Raw genomic sequence first — 17,988 nt, forward strand, 5'->3', positions numbered from 1 at the left:
GCGGAGAAACATGGCGGCCCCGACGCTTACTGCGAGGTTGTACTCCCTGCTGTTCCGCAGGACCTCCACATTCGCCCTCACCATCGCCGTAGGCGCTTTGTTCTTCGAGCGCGCCTTCGATCAAGGCGCGGACGCGATCTACGAACACATCAACCAGGGGGTGAGGGACTGGGCCATCCCTGACCTTGAGCTTGCCTGAGGGGTGACAGTGGGAGTGGAGATGGGGTGGGACTCAGCCTGCCTTTACTAAGAGGGGGGAAAACCCTGGGCATCTTCTGTCGGTCAACTGCCCTATGTCCTCTCCGCCGGACGTGAATCCCAAAACATTAAATGATCCCACTTTGTGGGGGTTGTAAGTATTGATATCCACACCCCACATACCTTCTTGTCCATTTGCAGGAGCAAAAACTAAAGCCTAGTGAGAGCAAAGGACTTTGCTGCACCATCAGGAAGTCAGTGGCGAGTCTGGAACCCGGACCCACAGTCTCCTCTGAGAGTTTCAAGGGCAGATTTGAACGGGCAAGGGTCGTGACAAGGGCATCTCCTTAGATACTGTGGTTGGTCTGTTCAGATAGCACTCTTCACTTTCCCAGGCTTCCCACGCAGGCGTTGTGGTAGTAATAATGGTTAGGAGACGGGAATATAAAATCAGGGAGCCCTGGATGGGGATTCTGGGCCTTGTCACTTGATAACTGTGGCATTCAGTTGGGCAAGCTTCTTAACCTCTCTGAGCTTCACTTTTATCTGTGATGTCGAGATGATAGTAACTACAGTAGGCAGTTAGCGTGAGGATTTATAATGAGATACAGGCAAGGTGCCACAGTACCTGGTAGGTGGTGCCCTCAAAAGATAACATTTGTTACATTCCTTAGGAGAAAGTGAAAGCGGAAGATAGGGGATAACCACACCTTTTAGACTCGCTGTGTGCCAACGTGGTGCTAGCTGCACACCATGTAATGTCCATCATTACATCGTGGCTCATACTAGAGGAGGTCTCCTGCAGATCGCCCTGTTTACACCATTCACTTGTGTTTTTACTTTGAAGTTGTCTGTCCCTACAGCCCAGGCAGACCCTGTGCACTAATGCTGTACTGCCTGTGGCCAGGACCTCTTTCTGTCCCAATGTTCGGGAAAGCCATTTAAGTACGTTGTCAATTTACCAGTCTGTGCTTTTAGGGATGAGAATCAAGGGCACCTGTCTGGCTGAGTTGGTAGCGCGCACAAGCACCCGGTCTCGGGGTTTAATTTCAAGCCCCATGTTGGGTGTAGAGATTACTTAAAATCTTAAAAAAAAAAAAAAAAAAAGGAATGAGAATCCAACTAGTTCCTGACCCAAGGATCATAGGTTTAAGGAAATTAAAAAATGATTCAGTGTGAAGTATTTGGGGCTGTGCATTTAGGACCTCTTGAGTAATACCTGGAAGTTGAAGAATAAGACCTCTTCGAGGCTCTGTTCCTTAATGACTGTGTACTTTTGAGTAATTACCTCAGTCTCTCTACCTCAGTTTCCTGTAAAAGAAAGATCATCCTTTCCCACTTATCTTTACATGGCGATCGATAACATCAAAGCAGTTTACAAGTGTTAGGAATGCGCATCAAGCCTAGTGTTGCTTCCAGTTTGCCCACCCCAGCTTTCCAGACATGGTACATGTTTTAGAGACCAGGGCAGTGGGAGTCGCTGCAAAATGTGGGAGACAGAGCTAAAAGTTTGTGGTTCTTGTCTTGAAAATGCAGAAGCTGTGGAAACACATCAAGCACAAGTATGAGAATAAGGAATAGTTCCTCGGAGAGCCCTACCCGTGCCGAAAGGACCAGGCCCGCCTGCCAGCCGTTTGCCCAGAACCAGGGCCTCAGCCTGAAGGTGATGCTCAGATGACTCTTCATCGACCACCTTTAGCTGTTGGCAAGAAGCGGCTTCACCTAACAGACTCTCTAACTTCGGCTGTGTTTGACGTATGTTTAGTCAGAGTCATCAGCAAATAAATGTAAATTATCCTTGAGACATGGCTTCTGCATCCAGTACTTTGTTAATGCTGCCTGATCCACACTTGTTGGGTGAGACCACTTCAGAGCCCTCTTCTTAAATCTGAAGGGCGGATTCCATTATTTTGGGTTCCCCATTAACTTTCAGAGAACTGTGGTTTACAAAGCATGAGCTGTAATTGGAGGTGTTACTTTCAACTTTTGCTTCTAAATCAATAATTCCAGTCTTGTTTTTCCCCCCAACGTAAGCTCTGCCTCCAACGTGGGGCGCAAACTCACGACCCCGAGCTATCGAGAGTTGCATGCATAGGGTGCCTGGCTGGCTCAGTTAGTAGAACATGTGATTCTTGGTCTCAGGGTTGAGTCTGAGCCCCACAAATAAAAAAAAAACTTAAAAAAAAAAGATTAAAAAGAAAGTCGCATGCTTTACAGACTGAGTCAGCCAGGAGCCCCAATAATTCCATTTTTTTTTTTAAAGATTTTATTTATTTACGTGACAGAGAGACAGCCAGCGAGAGAGGGAACACAAGCAGGGGGAGTGGGAGAGGAAGAAGCAGGCTCCCAGCGGAGGAGCCCGATGTGGGGCTCGATCCCGGAACGCTGGGATCACGCCCTGAGCCAAAGGCAGACGCTTAACGACTGCGCCACCCAGGCGCCCCAATAATTCCATTTTTAAATCATACAGAAGAGAGCTGACTGGCTTAACCATAGGGAAGCCCTCAATTCAGCTGGGGGAAAGAACGCTGCCCCAGAGTCCCATCTCCATTCTGCCCTTAATTTGCTGAGTGTCTTTGGACAAGTTGGCATACGTCTCTGGGCCACAGCCCATGTTCTGATGATGAAGTTGGACCAGAACTCTGAGCATCCTGCCAGAGTTTAGTTTATTGTTGTGCTTGCTTGGTGGGTTTGAATCCTCTCTACCAGTTCTAGCTGTGTGAACCAAGGGCAAGGCACTTGACCTCTCTGAGCTTCAATTTCCTGGTCTTTTATATGGGGATAATGGGAGCGCCTTCTGTGTGGGTTCTTTGTATTAAAGGAGTTGTTAAATGCAGTTAACACAGTCACAGACCCTGGCACATGGACATAACTGCTGGCAGAGACACATGGGGGGATGTTTAAGGACCTGGAGAACCAGAAGATTATGCCAGAGTCTATGGAGCAGCGGGAATGTGAGGAAGAGGGGTTCAAGGAAAATGGTCCAGTCATTCATTCAACAAACGTTAGGCTGACCACTGTGAGGCACTGTGCTAGGTGCTGCTAGGCTTGTGGTGGCAAACATGAGGCTAGAGCTCCCACAGGAGATACTGTAAATGCCATTCTATATCAAAGATACATGGACATTAAGCAGGGCATGTGATATAATGAGCAGTGGGTATTCTATACGACTGAGGAATCACAGACCTGTACCTCTGAAACCAATAATACATTATATGTTAATTAACTGAATTAAAATAATTTAAATTAGAAAAAAGATCTTATGGGACCATGTACTATAGGAAAGCATGTGTGCACCATTTTCCTGAAGGATATTTAGTACCTATGTATTAAAATCTTTAATGTGCATACCTTTGACCCAAGAAATCCCACTTCTGGCAAATTTTCCTTAAAAATGTCCACAAGAGGGGCGCCTGGGTGGCACAGCGGTTGGGCGTCTGCCTTCGGCTCAGGGCGTGATCCCGGCGTTCTGGGATCGAACCCCACATCAGGCTCCTCTGCTATGAGCCTGCTTCTTCCTCTCCCACTCCCCCTGCTTGTGTTCCCTCCCTCTCTGGCTGTCTCTATCTCTGTCAAAGAAATAAATAAAATCTTTAAAGAAAAAAAAAATGTCCACAAGAGATGTCCGCCATGTGTTTTTTATAATGGCAAAAATAAAAATAGGATATCCAAAATAGGAATTACTACTGGGGTGAAAATGCAGTCATTTAAAACCTCGTTTTAACTAGAAGACAATACCCAAGAAATATGGCAAAGTACCAACCTCACTAATACATGAAGCAGTCTTCCAAATTAACAGGAAAAAGGTGAGTAACTGGGAAGCAGGGAAGTCCACACATGGCCACTGCAGCAATGGTTTTACAGAATATGTTAGTATGATCTATTTTAAATGTTTATTCCTTCCAAAAATACTTTGTGTGCATGTATTAAAATACACATCACAGGGGTGCCTGGGTGGCTCGCTCAGTTAAGCGTCCGACACTTGATGTTGGCCTGGGTCGTGATCTCAGGGTTGTGGGATTGAGCCCCAGAACTGGCTCTGTGCTCAGCATGGAACCTGCTTGGGATTCTCTCTCTCTCTCACTCTGCTCCTCCTCTGCCCCTCCTCGTGCCTGTGCGCGCTCTCTCTCTCTCTCTCTCTCGGTCTCAAAAAAAAAAAAATACACAACAAAACGTGTACACTTCAGTGGTATTAAATATACTCATATTGGGTGCAGCCATCACCGCTATCCATCCCCATCTTGTAAAACAAACTGTACCATTAAATAGCTCTCCAATCTCGCCTTCCCCAGCCCCTGGCAACCACCATTATACTTTCAGCGTCCTGGGATCAAGCCCCCACAGCGGGCTCCCTGCTCACTGGACAGTCTGATTCTCCCTCTGCCCCCTCCCCCCTGCTCATGCTCTCTCTCTCTCAAATAAAAAATAAAAAGAAGAAAATGACCTTCAATAAGGAAGTGGCGAACTAAAGAGGTAGATTATACTAGCACAGACATCTATGTGGACATTAAGAAGACTGAGGTGACTCTGTGTAGGGAGGGGTAAAGAAAGATGAAATGGAAAAAAACCAAGCTGCAAAATTTGTGTTTAATTTGATCCTGTGTATGTAAATTGATAGACATCGATTTGTGTGCACACAGAATACTGAAGGATGGGCACTGAACTTTTCATGGCCATTATCTCTGAGGGGTGGGATTCCAAAGAACTTCCACTTTGTGCCACAGATATTGTCTTTTTCTCTTACAACAAGCAGATATTGATATTCTAATAAAAGATATTTTATGAAAAAGCAAGTAAGGGGCACCTGGGTGGCTCAGTCAGTGAAGCAGTCAACTCCGGATTTCTGCTCAGGTCATGAACTCAGGGTGGTAAGATCGAGCCCTGCATCAGGCTCCGCACTCAGCGGGGAGTCGGAGGCTGCTTGAGATTCTCTTCCTCTCCTTCTGCCCCTCCCCCTGCTTGTGTGCACACTCATTCTCTCTCTAAAATAAATAAATCTTTTATTTTGTTAAAGATTTTATTTATGTATTTGACAGAGAGAGTGTGTGCACAGCAGGGGGAGTGGGAGAGGGAGAAGCAGGCTCCCTGCCGAGCTGGGAGCCTGATGTGGGGCTCGATCCCAGGACCGTGGGATCACGCCCTGAGCTGATTGAAGGCAGACACTCAACCGACTGAGCCACCCAGGCGCTTCATAAATAAATTTAAAAAAGAGAAAGAAAAGAAAGAAAGAAAGAAAGAAAGAAAGAAAGAAAGAAAGAAAGAAAAGAAAGAAGGAAGGAAAGAAAAAGAGAAGAAAGAAAGAAAATGGTTAAGAATGCTTACATAAAACAGTCAAAATATAAAGCTAAGTGAAAAAAACAAGCCACAAATTCATACACGATGCAATTTTTTGGAAAACGTGTGAGGAAAAAATTGGAAATGCTCACAGCAAATTGTTAATAGTGGTTAACTCTAGGCGAGTCATTTTCTGTTGTTATTTCTCTCTGATGTCTAAGTTTTCTGCATCGAGCATGTATTATTCTTATATTCGGGGAGGAATAAATTAAAAGGGAGCCGCCCAGAGAGAGTGTGAACACAGAGAAATCTAAAACGTGAGCCCCCAGCTCTGGCTCCAGGCCTAGAACCCAGCTGCTCGGAGGCCCAGGGTTCCCCTTCCTGAGCTCCCAATGAGGATTCGTCCTTGCCTGGCACTGCCAACTGGGGGCTGGGCCTCCCCAGAGCTCCCTGGGGGGGTGTGCCTCGCAGGTGGGGGAAATGAGGATTAGCACCCTCCTCAGACTGGCACCAAGAAGCTGTCCATTACTGGAAAAAGTTTCCTTCCCAAGCTCAGCCTGAGATATTTCCTGGAGTCAAGAGCTGGGACAGCCTTTGCAGTTAGAAAGCCCCAAGGACTCCGCACCTGCCCCCCTCACACAGGTGTCAGGAAAAGTAAATGCTTGGGTACCTCAAAAAGCAAGTTACGGGAGGCCTCTGAAATCCTTTTCTGGGAAGTTGGCATCCAGTATAGCTCTGCTCTGAGCAAGCAGGACCACGCTGTTGGCTAAGTGTATTTGACCTAATGTCCTGTTCTCCTCGCTTCTCTCTTGTTTTCAAAAATCTCTCCAAACTGATAAAATATTTGTTCAGTCAGTCAGTCTGTCAGTCAACCAATACATCTTTACCAAGTGCCTACTTTGCCTGCTCCTGGTCTAGACCCTGGGTACATAGCAGAGAACAAGGAAGATCCCTACCCTCTTGCAGCTTGCATTCTAGTAGGGGAGACAGATGGTAGACGAGAAATTAAATAAGAACTTCGGCTCATGTTCAGGGCTATGAATAAAGTAAAACTGGGTAACATGTAGGGGGTGACTCAGGTTTAGAGAGCAGCGTGCGATACTCAGGTGGGTAGTCAGGGAATATTTCTCTGTGGAGATGGCATTTGAGTAGAGATTCGAATGGAAATCTCAGCTAGGTAAAGATCAAGAGTATTTCAGGAAACAAGAACAGCCAAGTGCAAAGGCCCTGAGGTGGGTGTGAGTTTGGTTTAGTCGCAGAACTGAAGGAAGTGAGGCAGTAATAGATAGGGTCAGATACTGTGTGGTCTTGTAGGTCATGCTAAAAGAGTTTGGATTCCATTCTAGAAAGAAAGGTAAGCCTCTGGAGGGTTTCTGATGAACAGCTTACATTTATCAAGCAGTTACCATGAGCCAGGCATTGTACTAAGTGCTTTGCAGTTTATATGTCGCTTTATTTGAACAATGATCCCAGAGGTCGTTTTATTATTCCCACTGCACAACTCTAGTGAGGTGTAAAGAGCACTGATTTTAGAATGGACAGTCCTGGGTTAGAATTCAAGCCCCACCACTCACCGGCTCTGTAAATTTAGGCAAGTTACTTACTGTCCCTGAGCCACTTCCCTCATCTGTAAAATAGCCACCATGATATTGCGCAATGGCAGCTATGATTCTTGTTATTTCTGGAGATGTTGTCATCTTGGAGGGGTGTCAAGGGGAGTAAGGATTACTGTGCGGTAAATCCTCACCCAGCTGACTGCTTAATTAACCCAGCCAGGGGCTATCCAGGCTGGCACTCTAGGGCTGCCTGCCAAGGTTCAAAACTCTTCAGCTCTGGGTGGAGTCCAAGTTGTCCTGGCAGCTCAAAGAAGAAAGGTCCGGCCCTTGGAACGTTCTAGGCTTTTCCCCAGTAGACACAAGGATGCTGCCTATCACAGGCTGGGTTCCCCAGGAAGCAGACTCTGGGTTGGGGGTTAGTGGGCAGGAGGTTTATTTCTCAAGTCCATTTAATTTTTTTTAAAAGATTTTATTTATTTATTCGACAGAGAGAGAGAGAGAGAGAGCACAAGCAGGGGGAGCAGGAGAGGGAGAAGCAGGCTCCCGCCGAGCAGGGAGCCCAATGAGGGGCTCGATCCCAGAGCCCTAGGATCATGACCCGAGCGGAAGGCAGACGCTTAACCGACTGAGTCACCCAGGGGTCCCCATTTAATTTTTTTTAATTACTTTTGTTGTTTGACTGTAGCTGACACGCAGTGTTATATTAGTTTCAGGTGTAGAACACCGTGATTCGACAAGCTTATACATGATGCTGTGCTCACCACGAGTGTGGCTACCATCTGTCACCATACAATGCTATTATAATACCATTGACTATATTCCTTATGCTGCACCTTTTATTCCCATGATTTACTCATTCCAGACCTGGAAGCCGGTGTCTCCCCCTCCTCTTCACCCATTTTGCCCATCCCCCCACCCTCTCAGATCCATTTTACACCTGCATCTACTCCTCGAGGCTCTGCAAGAAGAGATTTGCAAAATAAAAATAGCTAGATAGCCTTTTCCTTATTAAACTGGTGAAGATTGTAAAAACTTCTAATACCCAGCGTGAGCAAGGATGCAGGAAATGATCCCTCTCAAATCCAGCTGGCGGAAGGGCCCATTCGACAGTCAGAAAACTTGACTCAGCCATTCTAAGAATTTACCCTGAGAAAATAATCATGGACGTGGACAAATATTTAGCCAGGAGGTTGTTCACCGCAGTTTAATAGCAAATAAGGAGAAACAAACAACACGCGCGGGTTGACCGAAGCACAGTATCACAAGAGAATTCCGCTAAGCCACGGAAGAGGGTGCGGATGCGAAAGGGAGACATGTTCGCAGTGTCCAACTAGCCGAGAAAACGGGGAGAACAGCATGTGCCGTGTGATCCCATTTTCGTGGAAAACGCGTATGTAAAAAAAGAAAAGAAAAAAAGAACATGCTTATGTATAGTCCTTTTTTCTAAAACAACGTCGGAAGGATAAGAGCTAAAATCCTAACGGCAGTTCTTTCCGGATGGTGGAAGTGTTCTTTCTCTTTGCTTACTGATGTGAACCCCACTGAGAAGTGTGTTACCGCTTTTGTCGTAAGAGGGGGGAGGCAATGTGAGTTATTAAAAAGAAATAGATTCCATCCCGTAACTCAGCCGGCTCTTCCAATAACAAGGAGCAAGGACTGTCCTACAAATGAATTTGAAGCCTTGCAAGGAAAGGACAGAAATCAATGAATTTAAAATGTCTGAGCAATGTGCAAAGTTGGAGGGAATACAAATTCCGCAGGCAGAGTGGAGGTTATGGCAGTCGCTTCAGTGTGAGCGAAGGATGAACACTGTAACAGGGGCAGACACTAGCCCACGCAGAGGATCTCTCTCTCTGTCTCTCTCTCTCTCTCTCTCTCTCACACACACACACACACACACACCTGCCTTCTCTAGGCACTCGCGCAGGGCCAGGCTTGGGCCTGGTACCATTAACATAACTTGTGTCACTAGATCCTTAACCCCAGGTGGACACTGCTCTCTACCCCATTTTACAGGTGGAAAATGAGGTTCAGAGAGGTTAAGTATCTTGCCCAGGGTAACACAGCTAGAGAAAGTAGAGTGGAGGTTCAAACACAGGACGGTTGGCCCCAGAGGCTATGCTCACATCCACAGCTCCGCGCTGTGTAAAAATCATTTCTCTCTCTTCACTGGGGCCTTGGCCTGATATGCTTGGATTTATACATAGACTGAATGCCAAGGGCAGACTCCAGCCGGCATCAAGGACAAGGCAATGATGGAATGTAGAGAAAGCATCAGCTGGGAGCCACTTAGGCGACAGTCTGTGAGTACAGGGGTACTGACTGCCTTCCTGCTGCTCCCGGCCTATCCTCCCTTCAAAACTCCCGCACAGAAAACTTCCTCGGCTGCTCTGGACACTTCTTCTCCATTGCACCTTCATAAGACTGCCAGGTCAACTCCCTTGCTCAAATACCTTCAATGGCTCCCCACTACTAAGATCAAGTTCAAATTCCATCAAGATCCACGCTACCTCAAATCTCACTTTACAAACATCCCAAATATGGTCCTTGCCGTGGGTCTCTCTGCTCTCCCGTCTGGTGTCTAGGCATGGGTCATGGAAAGAGCACATGCCTGGTTTTGAATTCTAGCTCTGCTACTCTCTGGCCAGGTGACCTTGGGTAGGTTGCTTTCCCTCCATGAGCCTCAGTTTCCTCCTGTGGAAAATGGGAGAATGACAGGAATACCTCACAGGGTGAAGTAATGCTTATAACGTTCTTAGCACATGCCTACCAGTGGTGGTTTCGTTACGTTGCTACTGTGAGTACATTAAGGGGGGGCCCCCTGCACAGTCTTCAGGGAACACTGCCTAATTAGCATATTTGATCCACAAAATGTGGGCCGAGAGCTTTGGGGATGACTGTTCAGCTGAAACATCTGCCCCACCCCTTGTCCCAGCTGTTTTGAAACCGTGTTCCTGAGAGCCTTTCTTTTTTTTTTTTTTAAAGATTTATTTATTTCTTTATTAGACAGAGACAGCCAGCGAGAGAGGGAACACAAGCAGGGGGAGTGGGAGAGGAAGAAGCAGGCTCCCAGTGGAGGAGCCCGATGTGGGGCTCGATCCCAGAACACCGGGATCACGCCCTGAGCCAAAGGCAGACGCTTAACGACTGCGCTACCCAGGCGCCCCACCTGACAGCCTTTCTATCCGTCTAAGGCCTGATCACTTTCTCGTGCTCCCCTGTGTGTCCTGTGATAATCTCGTTTTCAGTGTCTCTGACACTGTTTTTAAACTCCAGCCGACTTGTGCCTTCTTCTGGCGGTCCTTATCTCTTCCCCACGCCTTTAACCATGTAACGGACTCCTCTCTGCTTTCGTCTATCTTCCTCCTTTCCAGATGTCTGAGCACACTTCTGTCTCGCTCCTGTACAGGCCTCCAACAGAGAGGCTGCTTCCTGCCCCGGGGCTGCAAGTCTGTGTGATGTCTTATCTCCTTGGCTCACTAATCTTTCCTAATGAAACACCTCCTTCAAATTGGACCCTCTAAGGAGCAGCCCTTCCTTCCACTAGCAGGCAGGGAAAACTATGGCAAAGGGGAGATTTGGAAAATACATCCTGCCCAACTTCCTGGTCTCATCTCTGTCGATGGAATGACTTGATTATACGTTGTATTAATAGAAGTAGGGTGTTTAGAACAAAGGAGGTGATAGGTCCTCTTTTCCATGCTGAGCCAACCATGTATGGAGTAAGTGTCAAGCTGTAGGGAGGCAGGAAAGCCAGGAGGCTGAAAGTATGGACTTTGGAGGCTGGCGAACCTGGGTTCGAGTCTTGAGTCAGCCAGTGCTCAGCCATGAGCAAGAGGCCGAACCTCTAAATGAGGCTTATGTAATCACACTTATCACCTGGCTTTGTTTCAAGGCTTCAGTGATTTCCTGTCCCACAAAGCTGAGCAGGGTACCCCCCTTGCTCCCAGGGCACCCGCCACACACTTACCCGGCTGGATCATGCCCATCCTTTTCTCTTGCCAGCTCTTGTTTGCCCAGCTCATCCTGAGCCCAGAGGTTTCTGGGAGGACTGCTGTACAGGAGTCACGGCAGCCATGCTGAGAGGCTGAGAGGTGGGGTGCACGGAAATCTGACTGCGGCCCTGGTGGGAGGCACCTGCCACCCTTCTTGCTGAGCGGGGCCCTGGGAGTTCACTAGCCTGCCAGCACTCCCCACCTTACCCCAGCCATCCTGCCACCATCTCAATGTAGAGACAACTGCGGCTCAGAGAAATGAGGCCACCTCGCTCAGAGTCACAGAGCTTGCCAGCTTGGTTCCAGCCCCAGAGCTCAGCCCCTGCTCTAAATGGCGAAAGCCAAATAGGCCGCTGGCCATTCAGAGGACCCCGATCCCCAAGGAAAAGGTCTGGCATGGCCATTGCATGTTACTCTGAGTTAATACTCTGGGGGAGGAGCCCATGCCTTTCTGTGTAGCCCTCTCCTGAGTGGGGGAGACTGATTTTCCGGCTGTGACAGGCCGCGCACACCCCTGAGGCGGGTCACAGAGCGGGGCTGTTGCCCCTTTGCTGTGATACAGGCCAGCTGGACCTGGGGCTGCGTTCTGCCCATTGGGTCTGTCATGTGGCATCTGGTAGGTCTGTCAGAGGAAAGGGGCAACTGTCTCACCAGCCAGAGGGGTCCCAGTGTGACAGCTCCCGGGCTCCCCTAGAGGCAGGGGTCTAGAGGGGAGGCTGTTTCACGACAGAACTTGCTCATGGAGCCAAATAGCTTTGGATCCAGGCCATTCCCTGATTCTGTCCTTCTGGGGAGAACTGTCAGCAAAAATCCAGACAGAGGCAGCTCTCAAACTTTTCCTGGCCCTGCGACCCCGGCATTCCATTGGAAATGTGCCCGTTGAGAATGGGTGATTTGTGCAAAGAAGTTTCTGGCAGGGTGATAAAAAGAGAGACGTGGAAACTGCCTTAAATGCAGAGTAGCCAGAAAACTCCCATCAGTTTTCTTCTCTCCCCTTTGAACACGATTCACCACTTTCAGAGTGCCCTTTGCCCCCACCCAGCATGATCTCAGGTGAGCCTCACAATTATCCCCGCCCATGAGGCAAGAGAGGTGAGACGATGATCACCCCCATTTTCTATAAGAAGAAACTGAGGCCCAGAGAGGCCAAGGAACCGACCCAACGTTACATAGCTTGTTGAAATCTAAGGGCCTAGACCCTAGCCTCCTGACCCCCCAGACCACTGCTCTTTTCACCACCCTTTATGAACAAAACGACAATAAAAAGAATGGGCTCTTGAGGCCTGCAGATGTGCACATGAAAGAACGGAGTAAGCAGGTTCGACCACAGGATGGTAGATGGGGGCGGGAGCCTGCGTGTAAGCTCTGCACGTAAAATTCCTAAATGGGCAGGCAACCCACTGAAGGGCCCCCTTTCTGCCTGGCTCTTCTGTGAAAACCACTTTAAGAAGAAGAAAACCATAATTACCCCCTTGGGATGGCAGAGCACTTATGGGACCCGTCAGAGTGCTGAGGGTGGGTTCGTGCAGCCAGAGAGAGTATATTCAATGTCATAATTTCATACTTGGGAAACTAGAATTAAGTGCCTGTTGTTTTTGTAATTCAGACCACAGCAAGTAAAGCTCGATGATATAACCTCCATGGCTGGGAGAGCGCCACGGAAGCCCAGCGAATTCTTAAGCAGGGCGAAACTCCCCCCCCCCCCGCCCCAGGGGACGTGGGGGTAGCTGGACTCCCAGCGTCTGAGATTGGGGGGAGGGTTGGGGGGCTAAATAGGTTGAGAAACTCTGGACAAAATGCCCTTTAAGGCTCTCTGAGGTCTGCCAGCTGTGTAAAATTCTCTTGATGATTATCGATTGTTGGGAGAGAATTTCCAGTGTGATGTGAAGTCAGAATTTGATTCTCATTTTCAGACAGACATACCGCCCCCCGGGGGGGGGGCTGGAGATACTAACCTTTAGATTGCATTGGTTACCTCGCTTCGGGCTGTAGAATTGCAACACCAGCCTAGGACCGGCCGGCCGTAGTCAAGGTCCCTTCCTCCTGCCCCAGCACTCAGAGATCTAGCTAAGACCAGACACCAGGCTGACCTGGGAAGCTCCTGCTGGGGACTAGCCTTCCCCCAAGCGGAACTTCTAGAGCCCTGGTGCCTCCCCGGCTCCTTCTAGGCATCCCATCAACATGGTCTGGGTTCCAATTCTCCCTCCTCACCTCTGAGCTCCCTCTACCTCCTGATGCCAAGTTCCTTCAAAGAGGGGCCCACTCTCCTGCCGTCTCTTCCTCACCTTCCATTCTTTCCATGTGTCCCCATCACTTCCTGGCAAAGTGGGGCAGAGCCCCAGTGAGCCTCACTGACTTAGCCTGGTTGACCTCCCAGCTGCTGCCTGACACTCTGACCACCATCCTTTGCTGCTGCTTCTTTTTTTTTAAAGATTTTATTTATTTGAGAGAGTGCGAGCGAGCTAGTGGGGGAGAGGGAAGGGCAGAGGGAGAGGAAGAAGCAGGCTCCCGCCGAGCAGAGAGCCTTACTCACTTGGGGCTCAATCCCAGGACCCTGACCCGAGCCAAAGGCAGACGCATAACCAACTGAGCCACCCAAGCACCCTCACTACCCTCTGCTTCTGCAAAGTCTCTTTGCTCTTGGTTTCCTTCTGTTCACCGTGTCTGTTCATTTCTTCATTCTTTATTATTAGGGCTTAGTACAGCTGTGACTAAATCACTTTCCCAAAATGTCTTAACATCCAGTTCCCACCTTGGAATGTGAACACCGCGAGGGCAGGGGTCCGGTCTTTCTCACGCTGCGATCTTGGTAAAGTTTGCTGAGTGGATGCATTTAGCCTCTCCTCCCTTGGTCCTCCCAACCAGGCTGACCGTCCATGCCCCAAGTCCTGAGGGCAGGCAGTAAATCCTGGGAGCTGCTGCTCTCGACAAAGGTCTGGGCCATGGCCTGGCCTGTGGTCCTAATTCTGGGGCTCCCATCTTCCTTCCCAGCCTTCTTCCATACCCACCCTGGACCCTTTGGCCCCCTCCCAGGCCTCCGCGCTCCTTAGGCTCTGCTGTGCCCATCTCGGCTGAGAGAGCTCTACCCCTGGCTTTTTCTCTGCTTTCCCTAGACAGAGACTGGACATAAAAATGAAGAATCATTCAGTGGGCTTCACGGCAGACTGGACACAGAGAGGAAAGGACAAACGAATCTGGAAACAAAGTGAAACAAAAAACAGGGCATCTGAGATCTGTGGGACAGTATCCGCGGGTATGTGATACATACAAGTGGGGGTCCATCAACCTGTCTGATGAGCGGGGATTTCCCATCCTCCTCTTCTATAGCGATTTGACTTCCATTTTCTCCTTTCTTTGTTAAGAACAGTAGTGACAAGGATGCGAATGCGGGGGAAAGAAAGGAATGGCACGTGGTGTAGGGGTTAAGAGCGTGGGCTCTAGGAGGCAATCCTGCCACCGAAGCCCTCCTTGGTCACGTGGTAAATGTGTAACCTCAGACAGGTCCCCTACCCTCTCCGACCTTGGTTTTCTCATCTGTATCTACCTGGTGAGAGTTAGACAAGATAACACAAGGAAAGAGCCCAGCAGAAACTATGGCCACGGTAAGTACTCGGTAAGCACTTTTATTCTCATTACAAATATCAAGGTCTTACTGTCATTTTCGTTTTGCACATTCCTTTCCAGACTTGGTCTGTATGCAAATTTTTCATAAGTATTTTCACAATCATGGAGCATTACCATCCAGTTTATTCTCTTAAAAAGACAACACAACAACAAACTGACTCTTCAATATTTAGTTTCTCACGTTGCTACCAAGTGTTCATTGACATCATTTTAGAGACGGGGGCTCCACAAGCACCCCCTGCATTTTTGGTGGGTTTACTTTTGTTTGTGGTTTTGGTGGTCTCCCTCCCTGCATTATTTAGCCCAAGTTCCCGGTGTGAGAGGGACAGGCAGTTTCCTGCTAATCGCCTACGTTTCCAGACTGCACCTGGAGCTAAGAAAGGACCTGCATCCAGGCTCTGCTGCTAACTTGCCGCCCTGGGCTCCCGGGTCCCTTTTTATCAATGACAGGCTCTGCCCCTCCCCTCCTCACAGAGGCGCAGAAACACTGTTCAGACTAACACATCTGCCATCATTGCCACCCGTGAGCTAGAAACCATGGCACTCAAAGTCCTAGATTCTCTTGGAGGCACTGGGTCGTAAGAGCTTCCTGGGAAATGCCTGTGATAGTCGTGTTCTCTAACAGGGTGCAGAGAAGGCACTTAGAGATTCCTGTTAGGAGCAGTGGTGGGGTGGTGGGCCCAGTGATCAAGGGAGCAGGGTTTGGGGCTCCCACCCCACTTCACTTGTAACACTTCTGCCATTGGCCATCTTAAACCTTGGGGCCTCCTCGGAGGATTTAATTGGCACCAAGTGAAAACAACTCACCTGGCCCAACATACCCACTTTGCAGATGGGAAAACTGAGGCCCTGAGCGGTGAAGGGATGTGCCTACCAGCACTGCTCTGGATGACTCCTGAGTGAGGTGTTTGCAAAGCATCCCTGAAGGGATGCCCTCAAGATCTGAAACGAGGAAGAATAGAGTTCTTCAAGGGAGATCAAGTTTGACCTGGCAGTACATTCTGGAAAGTTTGAAAAATCGCTTGTCTTCTCTAATTCTTAAAACCGGGATGCCTAGGGGAGGCCTGAACACCCCTCCCAGCGGTCAGGAGGTATGTACGACAAAAGGAAGGCGAGAGGGGCTGTGTGAACAGTAACAGGTAAGGTAGGTAAAGCCCAGAGCGCCCCCAACTCACCTCGTCTTGCTCCAGGGCCAAGAGCTGGGTCTGAGGAGCTCAGGGAGAGAGAAAAGAAATGACCCTCGCCTGTACGGTCCCTGGCAAATGCGTCTAGGAGGAAACACAGGCTTCCCGCTGCCTGTCAGAGTGGCTGACCCCGAGCCTGATCTCCGCTAATTCAGCAGCTCGAGGGGAAGGCACCGCTCCCTTATCTGCTCGGCATCTCAAATGCGCCAAGGGAATGGCGCGACTCAGAGGAATCGCTATTGATTTTCACTTGTGCGGCTGACCTAACAAAACCAATTCGTCAAGGGCCTGTCTGCCTCGCTGCTCCAGACACTCATCCTAACCATGTGCAAAGAAATTACACAAGCATCCAGGGTGATTTGTCAAGGTCCGGCTGGGCAGGGGCCAGGCCGGGGAGGATAGGGCAGCAAAGACCCCACGGTCGATCCTCTGATGATCGGCAACATTCAGGGGGGCCCAGGCATCGGGCTGCCTGGCAGCTGCTGCCACACCGTGAACTGACCGGCCACGCCCGGGGAGGGGTGGTTTGAGGAACTGGGCCCAAGTCCTTCAACAGGGCTTGGCAGGGACACCCTCACTGGTGTCTTCTGGTCTCCGACCCCTTGACTCTGGAGGAACTGACGGACTGTGCACACCACCAGGAGGCACCAAGCTCTGGTATTGGCTCTGCTATTAGACAGATGTCCTTGGGTCAGCGATGAGATGGTGATGACACCACCTACGGGGGTCTATGACACTATCAAGGCCAGGGGTCAGACCGAGGGTCTAATCCTTGTTCTCCCACTCCCTGCCTGTTGTCTGGGCAGGCAGCTTCAGCTCTCAGTGTCTCATCTACACCGTGGGGCTGGAAATTCTCCCCACCTCCGACGGTGGAGGTTGTAGGGACTGATCGAGCACATGGAAAGGACCAGAGGGTCTCACACCCTCATCTCTTCCTTCCATAAGCAGGGACTACAGGTTCAGAGGAGGGAGTAATGTGCTCAGGGCCACACAGCAAAGCCGGGCAACATCAAGAGGCGTTAAAATGAGAGGCAAGCAGGAAAGGCTGAGGAGTAGAGCAGGTGACCATTCTGCTCTCTTGCTCTCCTGATGGTGGCCGTCACTGGATAAGGGGATGTAGGGGGAGCAGGCCAGGGGCACATCATGGATCATTGCTTGAAAGGGTCAAAAACTTTTATTTGCAGGCCTTTTCTGTTTTAGTTTTTGAATTTACAGGTTTCCTGCCATCTAGGCAGGAAACCACCAAGAGAAGTGGCGTCTTACTGCATGAGGTTTTGGGGCTTGCCTTGGGGCTCTCTGTCCCCATCCCTGTCGCCTGCTCGCTGGCCCCAGGGGTTCCTCCCCTGTGGGCTAAGGCACTGTGTGTCTGCAAGAAGGCGCTCACGGCTGGCTGGTGGACGACGAGGCGGCCTTCTCAGGGGCTGCGAAGCTGAGGCTGTTGAGGGGTGGAGTTGAACTTGGCCCTGGCAGGAGGCCAACTGGTGAGGGGACCCAAGGCTATGGTAACTCGGCCTGGCAGGTCTGGTGCTGCTGCCTCCCGGCTGGCCCTGACATGGTGGCCTCAGGATGGAATCATGCCCTTGCTTCTTTTGCGGTCAGCCATGGTTCTCCGGTTGTGGTTGGCTCGTGTTGCCTTGCTGGCTTCCTTCTTCCTGCGTTCCTGGGTTGTCTCACGGCTCTGCCCATGGCCCCGGGGGCTGCCGGCCACTGCCGTCGAGCTGTCATGCCGGTACCTGAGGGAAGAACAACCCAGCCCAGGGGATGGGAAGAGCCCACTGCATTTCTCAGAGGTCCCTGGGAGAGGACACACAGCTTGGGCCAGGACACCCCAGTCCCCACTTCCAGTGGGAGAAGAAATGCAGCCCAGCAAGGGCAGGGCTCTGGCCGGTCCTGTGTCTGGTGAATTCTCTTCTCTGAGCTCTGCCTCCACATAGGTCCCTGGCTTCGCTGCGGGAAGGACCAGCTGACCACAGCCCACAGCAAGGAGAGGAGGGCTTGGGGATGGGGATGGGGATGGCCCTATTTCTTCCTCTATAAAATGAGAATGATGATATAGTGGCTTCATAGGGCTGTCGTGAGGGTTAAATTAACACACATGACGCATTTGGGGTATATGTGTGGGCTTCCCAGGTGCTTGGCTGAGCCTTCCCCAGATGG

General features: G+C 49.9%; 2 protein-coding genes across 12 annotated transcripts in view; one reads left to right on the plus strand and one right to left on the minus strand.

Annotated features, from left to right (window-relative positions):
• Nucleotides 1-10: 10 nt before the first annotated feature.
• LOC113245020 (cytochrome b-c1 complex subunit 9) lies at nucleotides 11-2,007 on the plus strand. The gene is made up of 2 exons (XM_026484779.4): nucleotides 11-160; nucleotides 1,735-2,007. Exons 1-2 carry the CDS (start codon nucleotides 11-13, stop codon nucleotides 1,777-1,779), a joined length of 195 nt encoding a protein of 64 aa, XP_026340564.1. The 3' UTR covers nucleotides 1,780-2,007.
• Nucleotides 2,008-14,621: 12,614 nt separating this feature from the next.
• ASCC2 (activating signal cointegrator 1 complex subunit 2) overlaps nucleotides 14,622-17,988 on the minus strand; it is a 39,363-nt gene continuing 35,996 nt past the window's right edge. For all 11 annotated transcript variants that reach the window (XM_026484786.4, XM_044378989.3, XM_026484782.4 and 8 more), the window contains one exon: nucleotides 14,622-17,564. In XM_026484786.4, coding sequence (XP_026340571.2) covers nucleotides 17,393-17,564 — 172 coding nt within the window. In that variant the 3' untranslated portion in view covers nucleotides 14,622-17,392. The remainder of the gene's footprint in view (nucleotides 17,565-17,988) is intronic.

This window comes from Ursus arctos, unplaced genomic scaffold, assembly GCF_023065955.2.
Source record: "Ursus arctos isolate Adak ecotype North America unplaced genomic scaffold, UrsArc2.0 scaffold_34, whole genome shotgun sequence".
Lineage (NCBI taxonomy): Eukaryota > Metazoa > Chordata > Mammalia > Carnivora > Ursidae > Ursus > Ursus arctos.